The sequence below is a fragment of the Chenopodium quinoa genome, unplaced genomic scaffold, assembly GCF_001683475.1.
Source record: "Chenopodium quinoa cultivar QQ74 unplaced genomic scaffold, ASM168347v1, whole genome shotgun sequence".
In the NCBI taxonomy this organism is placed as follows: Eukaryota; Viridiplantae; Streptophyta; class Magnoliopsida; order Caryophyllales; family Amaranthaceae; genus Chenopodium; species Chenopodium quinoa.
Window position 1 is genome coordinate 4,804 of NW_018743715.1, and position 10,306 is coordinate 15,109.

General features: G+C 34.5%; 1 protein-coding gene and 1 pseudogene across 1 annotated transcript; both read right to left on the reverse strand.

Moving 5' to 3' along the window:
- Positions 1–1,392: 1,392 nt before the first annotated feature.
- LOC110684547 lies at positions 1,393–3,852 on the reverse strand (annotated as a pseudogene).
- Positions 3,853–5,902: 2,050 nt separating this feature from the next.
- LOC110684548 lies at positions 5,903–9,989 on the reverse strand. Its single transcript, XM_021860993.1, has 5 exons — positions 9,180–9,989; positions 7,565–7,660; positions 7,420–7,468; positions 6,485–6,605; positions 5,903–6,146 (listed from the first exon to the last, which is right to left on the reverse strand). Exons 1-4 carry the CDS (start codon positions 9,525–9,527, stop codon positions 6,514–6,516), a joined length of 585 nt encoding a protein of 194 aa, XP_021716685.1. The 5' UTR covers positions 9,528–9,989; the 3' UTR covers positions 5,903–6,146; positions 6,485–6,513.
- Positions 9,990–10,306: the final 317 nt, after the last annotated feature.

The following is a 10,306-nucleotide window of genomic DNA, read 5'->3' on the forward strand; positions in this document are numbered from 1 at the left end:
ACTCATAACTGGAGGTAGTATTTTTGTTCACGGGAGCACGTACAAAGACTTTGATCACAACTGCCCCTGAAAGAGTTCTAGAGTGCATTACTTATAACACCACTGATTAAGTAATAGTACTTCGTATTATAAATTTAGACGCAATCACAAAAAACTTCAATAACAAATGCATCTCAATTTGATATTTATCGAGTACTCAGACTCCTTATTTTTCTAATACTCGTGTCGAATACTTGACAATCATACTAGATGTAATGTTAATTAATACATTTTGTTTTGCAAAAAAACTCGCTAGGTTGCTACTACCTTTAATTTTCATGTATATTTGACACTTGAACACATACTCTTTTATCTTGTTATAAACTTTAGTCGAGTCTAACTCGTATCTAAACTGTTTATTTATTTGATGATATTACGTAATTAATACATAACAATGACGATATGGGTAAACATTACTTCATATATAGTTTTGCATTAAAGGAGTGATACATTTATCACTATTGTAAGTCTTGTTAACCCCCAAGTTGACTATATCAAGTCAACTCCATCAAAAGAGTGACAATCAACATTACATATGTATGCAACTTGGACATTAAAGATTACTACTTTGGTTACATGGTGATATTGATGACAACGGCAACTCCCATACCATGGCAATCTTTCCATTTCAACGCAAATCTTTGCTAAAACTATATAATACTCACATCAATATACGTGTCATAATATTGGACTATCATCATTCTTCAAAATTCGTTGCATAAACCACAAGAATATTCAAGCTGAAGATTATAACATTCATGCTCAATTATGATTCTATATTCCAGATCTTTTGCGATTGATACAGCATTGAATATACCTTTAACCACCATATCATGAAAGGCAGTAACAAAGATCTCCATGAATTGCACACTAATAATTTTATACATTTAAATGTATAAAATTATGAGGGCATGCTATCAAGTAGATGATCAACTGATCAATTCAAACCTATCGAAGTCATGTTTACCACGTCGACAATCAACTTTTATAAATAGCATTCATGAACACTTGTTAAACTTACATTTTATTTTCAATTTAAATACATAAAGAATCTTTCAATACATATCCATAGGCAAATCATTTTAAAAAAATAGTGACAATCATTAGAAAACCAATATTCCGTAATATAAAACCAGTAATAATAATTTTTTTTTTAAAAAGTTATTTTAGCATCTTGAATTAATTGTCGAGTAAGGTGGCATTTGAATTCAATTTTCAAGGCATGTTTCCAATCACTTGCCATAATGGTCATTGTTTAACCCGCATAATAATAAATATAATCATTGCTTAAGATTTGCTTAAATTAAGGCCTTAAGCCATGAACCTGTTAATACACGTTCTACTTTGTCTTTCATGGGGAAAAGTCAACCCATTAACTGTATAAGTATTTGACCAAGGCTAGATCTTCGGCCTCTTCCTACTTGTTAATATAAGGTAGGGTCTAGGGGAGTATATACATTTTTTTTTTGAGGGAATAGGGGAGTATATACATACAGCTATTTTGGCTTTGTAGTACTCCGTAGTCAATAATAGTAAAGTTATATGACTAAGCTAATACGAAGTATGTTGGTAAAATCAACATACGAATTAAAAGAAATTCGAATATTCGACCTTTATAGACATTAATAAATTTATGATCATCCAAAGCTTAGATTAATTTGTTAAAGTTGATAAAATATAAACCAATCTAATATTACAAAAATTAATAATAATCCTTAATTCCATATAATACTACATACTGTATAATTTTATTACGTATGGTTGAATGGCTTATTTGAAAAAATTGGTCTGAAAATGAACTAAAATTGCACACTTACATACAATCGCTACTACATTTTTCCACTTAATGCATAAAAAGTATGGATAATAACTAATGAAAACCGGTACAACTATTAATTCACCTCGTCATCTTCCTTCCCTGAATACCCTCTCAATGTCACATTAGTTGAGGCAGAATCCTTTTTTTGGTACCTCTTGTATATATCCCCTTTGTAGAATTTCCTAGTTCTAGCCACGAGAATCAGAGACACGAGCGCGGTAACGAATGTAGCCGCGGTGATTATGAAGTAGGCCAATTGATAGCACTTGACTCCGTAACAATGCAGCTCCTCGCCATGCTTCCTAGTGAGGCCCTGCGCCTTGAGTTGTCTTAATCCCTCCCGGTCATACAAATGCCCGGCGATTCTCACATTGAATATGAAAGACCCTAGTGGAGCGGCCAATGAGCCGTAGTTGTACAAAGTACCATAATGCTTGAGCCCAAAGAGCTCGGATATTATGGTAAAGAGGTAAGTCCACTCTGCACCAAAGCAGAATCCCATGATGACTGATGCCACATAGAGGCCATACGGCACATTGAAGGCTATGAGAAGGTGAGGAATGCACGATACGAAGAGAACGATGCTAAGACAGGCAGGTCTAGGCCACTTGTATTTGTCTAACAAGCGCTCTGAGATGAGTCCTCCCATTACACGCCCAAGAAACTGCCATATAGAAACTAATGACACGAACGCACTAATGCTTTTCTTTGGGTATCCTAATGAAGTCCCGATTTGTCCTAGGTTATCTATGGTGGTTAAATTCCCTCCTATCCCACATATTGTGGCAAGGAACAGAATTTGCATGTCGACGCTAAAGGTGGCCTGTAGGATGGAGTGGTTTTTCCCCCTTAGCTGGAGGACGGAACACATCTTTATTCCAAGCTGATTCTACATGTTCAGGAGAGTTATTAGTTGCTAAAGCTTGATTTTTTACAGGAGATACATGGTTTTCAGGCACGATTTTTAGCTCGGAAAGGGTACTGGAAGCATTAGAAAGCTTGTTTTTCCAAATAGCATATTCTTCTCTGAAGACTAGAAAGATAGGCAAAATGAGAAGAACAATAATGACAGCAAAAGGTTCCACTATAACTAGCTTTGCTGAACTCAACCTGTTTTTGTACTATGATCATCACCATGATGAACCCGGCAAGACCAAGAGACATGCAAAGAACGTCGTTAAAGAATTTCCTGTCTCTTTTGATATTTCTTCCGGCAACATCAAGGACTCGAACACTAAACGCAAAGAGCAGCGAAACAGCTGCTGGTAGCCAAGAGATGATCAAGATGACCCCGCTAGTGTTAGAGTTATCCCCATACAAAGCATGGTAGAATTGGGTCATTATAGCCCCACCTATTCCAAGATATGACTTTAAGATCCCAATCACAACCCCTCGATTCTCAGGGAAGTTCTGGACACAGGGCACAAGCCCTCCGGTGTTGGCAAACCCCAAAGAATTTGCACCAATGGTGATGTAGAGGCACATCAGCCAAACTGGGGGCTGGGAGATCTTGTTAGTGACTGCAAGCCAAATCATGAAGTAGCCGAAAAAGTTCACCACACCTCCTACTGAAAGGACCACCCAAGGTGGAGCTACCTCCATTAAAAGACCGGCATGGACACTGACATAAGTGCCTAGGTCCTTAAAGAAGCTAAGCAGATTAAGAGTGGTTTGGTCATAACCAAGGCTTGTTTTTATGTCACCTGAGTATAGACCGAAGATATAGGCAGCCCCAATAAAGCCGAGAATCATGAGGGTAGAAAATACAATGAAGAAGCGCCCTGCTAGGAGCTGTACTGTGAAGCTCCTAGCACTAGCACAACCACCATTGTAGTTATCAGTGGACATTTTAGAGACTTTTATTTTTGTTTCCTTTTTTTTTTTTTTTTTTTTTTGTTGGTATGCTCTGTTTTATTTGGTTTGGTGATTGGAATCCCTTACTAGGAGAATAGTAGATATAATGGGAATTGTTTAGGCTTCTGCACTCCAGTTTCTGGGGAAAGTGTGTTTCATTTATACTTGCAAGTGCATTTCGTATGAAGATTGTTTATTGTAATAGTAGCTGTCATTCTTGTGCAACTGTATGAGTTGTTCAGTATATCTATAGAAATATAATTATTTAATTCAAAGAATTTGATAGAGTAATATTTTTATGTGTATATATTTAGACCATCTAAACGACTAAACTTGATGTATATACTTTCTTGAAATTAACAGTAGCTATTCTTCCGCAATTGTCAAGTTGGCATAATTATTTGACTGTGTAAAATATAATTAGGTAGCTTAATATATATGATAGTGAATCTTGATGCATCTTTAATAACTATAGGCTGTTTGCAAATTAATTTAGTACTCGTAGTTTAATATGGTCGTGATTAGTGGTGCTCGCAACAAAGAAAGAGCCAATCACAATCATATTGTATCCTTAATCATGGGAACCTGAACATAACTATTGCTAAACTATCTCTAACAAGAAGAAGAAAAAAAAAGTGGTTTAGAAATTAATTTCATTTGCATATATGATCCTGATGAGTTTAAGCTCAGCCATATCTTATCTAAATTATTTAAAAGAAAACAAAAGAATAAGATGATGCTCAAGGTTTAAGCAAGGGAAATCGGTGTTAGCTGTATTACTAATAAAAAATAATTATTTTTCTTAACAAATTGTATGAACAAGGATTAAATTGGAATTCAAATTGAATAAAAACGTCATATATATTATAGATTATGGTCAAGTGGAAGGCAATTAATTCAATAGAAAAACTGGAGAAGAGAGTTGTCTGTGACCTAGAATCAAATCTGTCTCTTATCCTAATCTTCCATTCCAAGGTGAATAAAATGACGCTGATTTACAATGCATACTTGGAAAAGAATAATAATACTGAAATGATGAAAGAATTGCCGAGTGCAAATGAATGCTTGGAAGACGGAGATAGCCAACTACTCTAAATCTCTAATCTCCTATCTTAATACTTTTGAAAAAAAAATTACTCCGTACATTACAAGCAACTAAGCAAGTATATATGAAGTAATTTAGTTTTACTTAAGGTTATTGAGCAATTTTTTTTTGCAACACGTTTAACTGAATCTAGCAGCATACGGTAATGAATGCAACATGCCAACATGGAAGATATAAATACTTCTTGTTAAGAATTGCCTTGCTGTGCCCATAAACTACGGTGCTTCTTATTTTGAGTGAATCTCATTTCCGTTAATTATTTAACAAAAAAACACTCCATGTTTCTCAGCATTATCAAGTTATTATACAATCATACGTCAATGGTGCAAAAAAACAAGAACTTAAAAATAAATAAATTAAAATTGAAGATAAAGTTCCATATCATGCCAAGAGTTTTAAGATATTTCTGATATTAGCTGGTCTTGCCCGATACTATGGTGGTTCCTTCCGAGTATTTTGAGCACATCTTGTTCAGTATATTGTTAACTTAAAAAAAATGTTTGATGCTGTCTATAAAAAAAGTTAAAGAGTTATTACATTCATATTACAGACTTACAGTATTATACTTGGCAAGTCAATGCAAGGACCCAAATAAATTCCATGCCCACTTGTTATTCCAGATTTTATGGGATTACTAGTTATTATAGCTGAGGCATTGACAAATTACTAAAATGAGACCATGAAATTAGGGAAATACACCTACATTGCTAGAATCGTCGTTCACTAGTTGGGTTTCTATATTTGGGCTGACATTATTGGGTTGTAGTCCAATCCAATCAGCTCAATAACACGATCAAACAATTTGAGACAGTAAGTTTTTTTTTTTCTTTTTTTTTTTTTTTTCTTTTTTGACAGCTAAGTTTTCTATAATAAGAACTTGTCAGACTTTAAATTATGCATAACATGTCAAAAATTGCTAAGCTACTCTGTATTTCTATGGCTTGAGAAATATTATTCTATGTTCCAGGACAAGACAACAATGCAATAAGCAATCTAATAAAGCAAAGCAAGAATTAGAATATAATTCGTACCTCAAGTAACACTAACAGAACACCGATCTGACTTTAAACAGAGCTCCAGAAATATAGAATAGCCTCAGTTTGTGTTAGATTTCTTATAGCCCTTTCTCATGAATGTGTTTCTCCTTCACAACTTACTGCAGTAATATGTTTCTCACCTATTTACCTGCTAAAATAGAATGCTCTCTACGTGATTATAATCCTTTGTACTGACACTAATGACTAGATAGGCCAGGGCATCTACATAAGTTTCTCACTCGATATTTCTGACACCAAACTGTCTGAATTGCAGATTTGCAGCAGCTTGTCCCTGAAATTCCACCAAAGATACTATTTTTATTTTTAAAAGGCCTAAGATACCATAGTAGGAAGAGTTGATTCAAGTTGAAGGATGAAAAGCAAACAGCCTAAAATTGGTGGCACACAACGTATATGGAACAATCATATGAAACTAAGGTATCTTTCAAAACTCAGCAATGTGACTGTACTATACCAGGCTAAGAAAGCAATATAGAGAGTGGATACACAGAATCAACATGGCGATCAAAGAACCATTTAGTCATGCCAATGCTAACTGATCCACAAACAAGTATTCCAAATTATAAGCAGCATACTTAAGTGACAGTGATTTGACTAGTTTCTACTTACCAGGTCACCAGGATACAGCACAAAGCAGCTTAAGCAGCTGGAAAGATCCCATGGCGGTTCCGCAGAGAATTAATAGCTTTCTCATAAAAATCTGCTTTCTCAGGGATGGTTGTCTTACACACTGCATACAATAACAAAAGGGTATCATGAAATCTAAAAGCTCACAGATGACAAGAGCTCAATGCACTGCATTATTGAAAGGTATTCCCGCTCATTAACTACAATTCTATAGGTCTCATGCAAATTGCTGATAAGCAAATTAAGCCTAATTGAATGACTTCTATAGTTCTATAAACCTTGTCTGTTTGAGTTGATTTTGATTATGGTATCGAGAGCCTATTTTAGTCTAAAGAACATGAAGTAGAGGAAAGAATGAATTCTACCCCCACCCCCAAAAAAACATGCTTCAGCAGTTCAGAGTTTCAATCTTGAGCAATCATTTATTTGATATTTTGAACTGCAACACCTTTGCATGTGCTTGAAACAAAGCTAGTGTCACCAGTTCTTTAACGCTGCCATTGACTGAGTCGAAGTGCAATACACTTTACATGAAGCACTACTGATCAAGAGCTCTATAATATCTTGTATAACCTACCCTCCAAACAGTCCAGAGAAAATTGAAAACCTTAAAACCTATTGCAGAATTTATTTTAACCACACTTGAAATAATTTTAAAAATAACAAATTTCTAAGGATCCCCTACAGCAAGCAAACAGTATCCAAGTCAGAGACCTAAGTAAAAACTACCCCCAAACACCAATTATAAAAAAAATAAGAGAAAGAAGTTAAACTGCAGAGGAAAAAAATATACACTTTTGTACTGTTATATAAACACAGGATACTCTCGTCAGCAGATCATGCGCAAAATGGAAGACAATCACAAAGATAATAAATGTTGCTCAAGACCTCAAGTGTATTAAAAGTCAGTTACATACCACGAGTTGCAGTGGTTTGTGCATCCCCCATAAACTCAGCATATGAACTCTGTGGGTATAAAATAATCTCAATTAACTTCAATCAAACAACACCAATCTTCCAATACATTAGCAACACTTACTGCATAAAACAATAGTGTAATACCTTCATTGCATCACAGCTTTCAGCAATCCTTTCAGACATCTTCTTAAATTCCTTATCTGTCTCATCCATGAGTTGCTGACATGCTTGAGCCTGAATCTGTAGAAATAATAAACACAAAATTATTAACATTGCAGCTTTATAGATAGTTTTATAGAGTCACAAAGTCTCAAACAGTTTACTTTTCGATACTAGTCTTAGATGGAGTGTACTCCATGCTAATCTCAATATCAGAAATGAAATCATACATTACTCTATTTAGAGGCACATTATTGTATTGAAATATGGATTTCAAGGCAATCAGATACAAAGTCTTTGTATAGCATACATTAAGGACCTCTGCCTCATCTCATATTTAAATCTGCATAATCAAATGAGTTTGAAATTTTTATTGAAATAGAGCTACAAGATTCAGAGATATGAGATAAATATGCATCAAGTGCTGTATGCACACACAAACTCATATAAGCTCTTTTAGTCTCCAGCCTTATTAGATTAATTAATTCGGCATAGATCAAGATATATGATACAAAGTAGCTCATGTACAATATTAGCAAAGTTTATGTAAAACATTCAGAGGATCAAATTAACAGAATCATTTTAGACACCATATTTCCACTTTTACACAAATTGTAAGTTAATTGTATAGACACTGAATAAGCAAGATAATCAGTGTCCAAGTGTCCAACAGTTAAACTACCTACAGAGATGGCAGATGGACTGATTCCTCAAATCTTAACCCACATTCATATAAGCTTATGAGTTGTAACTGCAGAGTTCCATCATTCAATTCGAATCGACATAGCTTATTATTGTAAGAGAAAACCAATTCTCAGACTCTCAATGATTCTCAGCAAATTCAATGAAAAGCCAAAAGCATCCAGAATTCCACAATAATTGACATTTATCTTACGCGATTCTTCATATTGCACCTAAAATCTATACTAGATCAATAGGCAAAAAAAAAAAAAAAATCAAACCGTCCAAAACCAAATCAAGCCCTAACAGTTCAAAATTAAAACTTAGGCGCTATTAATATTATAAACAACTTCGCCGTTAGTGAAATATCAGTCACTGGAAACAACAAAAGCATACAGAACTGTCGAATAGTATCCAAATCGCTAATTTGAGCAAATCAAATAATTCAGGCAATTAATTGATATTAAGATGCTGATTGTTCAAAATTGCACTAAATCCTCTCTTAATACTACAATTATTTCGCATCAAACTCAAATCTCAATCATATTAACAACAAAAGAATACAAAATTCACAATTAATAACCTAGTCGCTTGAACAAATCAAACTATTCCAGCATTTCATTAGAATTAACATCTATTCACATTCAAAATTCAGCACAAAATATCAGCGAAAACCTAAAAACAATTTCCTAAACGAATCAACCTAACTGCACACAATTTTAGTGTTTCATTCAACTCAATACATATTTCAATTTCTACACATTAAATATCAGCGAATACCTAAAATTAGTTACCGAACGAATCAACCTAACTGCTTGCACAATTCTAGTGTTTCATTATTTCACTTTCAATTCAAAATCCAGCAAAATATCAACCGAAACCTCAAGAAAAATTTCAGAGATAAATTTGAGAGAGATACCTTCAAGCGTTTGTGAAGGCGAGAATTAGTGGATTCGACCTCCTTGATTATATCAGAGTGAGAGCGATCAGCCTGTCGCTTGATCGAGTCCAATTGAGACGACACCATTTCCTTCAACTCCGAAATCGAAGACAACGCCTCCAATTTGCGTTGCGGCGAAGACTTCAGCGACGATTTCCGGCGAGTTCCAGAGTTTGACGCCGGAGAATTGAGCTTGAATTCGAAGGATTTTTCCGGCGATAATTCGGTAGACTTCTTGCGAGTGTTCACTGCATTTCCTTCTGGTGGCGATGCTAGGAAATCAGCTGCTGATGTCTTCTTCGTCGCTGCTCTTCCTCTCTTCCTCATCTCTCTCTCTCTCTCTAGAATTCTCTCTCTAGCTTTCTTTCTCTCTTTAGTTTTCTCTCTGAAAATGATGATTTGTGTGAATGGTGAAATGAATGGCGGGAGCTCGGGTAACGTTTATATAGGGAAGAAGTTGATGGAAAATTTTGAAATCTTGATGGAAATTTGTGTGTTTGGGCTTTTGAGCATATAGTTTGTGTTGGGCCTAATCTGTGCACAAATAAAGCCATTTCTCTTTTTTTTTTTTTTTTCTTCTTCTTTTTTCCTGAGATGAGATGAAAGACCGTGAGACTCATGAGAACATGCTTGCTTCTTCTTGATTTAACTTTGTATCTTTGTGATAAATAAACTACGAGTAACAGAATTTGTTATATACATCGGGTGTACCTTACACGCGGAGTCATTTTCTCATTTAATCAACAAATGAGCAAAAAAACTTTTATTCATATGTTGATTAAATGAGCATAAATGACTCTGAATGTACATAATAGGCACTCGTAGTTTAATTTACTTATAGGGTAGATTTTTATGGTATCATATATGAAGTATGATTCGAGTCAACTTGTTATCAAAACTTTGCACAATTGCATGCAATATATTAAGTTGTTAACCTTCTTCAAAATAATAATAATAATAATGTTAAGTTGTTAACCATAGTCTATATGTCTAGCTAACTTATTCTCGTATAAATCTATGTTTTACATAATTCTTTTCTTTTGACACATTCAATATTTTTGTACTCAAAGTATCACTTCCATTCCTTATTATTTGTCTAGATTTCA

Excerpts from the sequence above, each read along its gene's own strand:
- LOC110684548 (XM_021860993.1), bottom strand. The coding sequence starts at position 9,527 with ATGAGGAAGAGAGGAAGAGCAGCGACGAAGAAGACATCAGCAGCTGAT. Across the intron at positions 7,661-9,179 it reads GCCTTCACAAACGCTTGAAG|ATTCAGGCTCAAGCATGTCA; the intron begins GTATCTCTCTCA and ends TTATTTCTACAG. Across the intron at positions 7,469-7,564 it reads AAAGCTGTGATGCAATGAAG|AGTTCATATGCTGAGTTTAT; the intron begins GTATTACACTAT and ends TTATACCCACAG.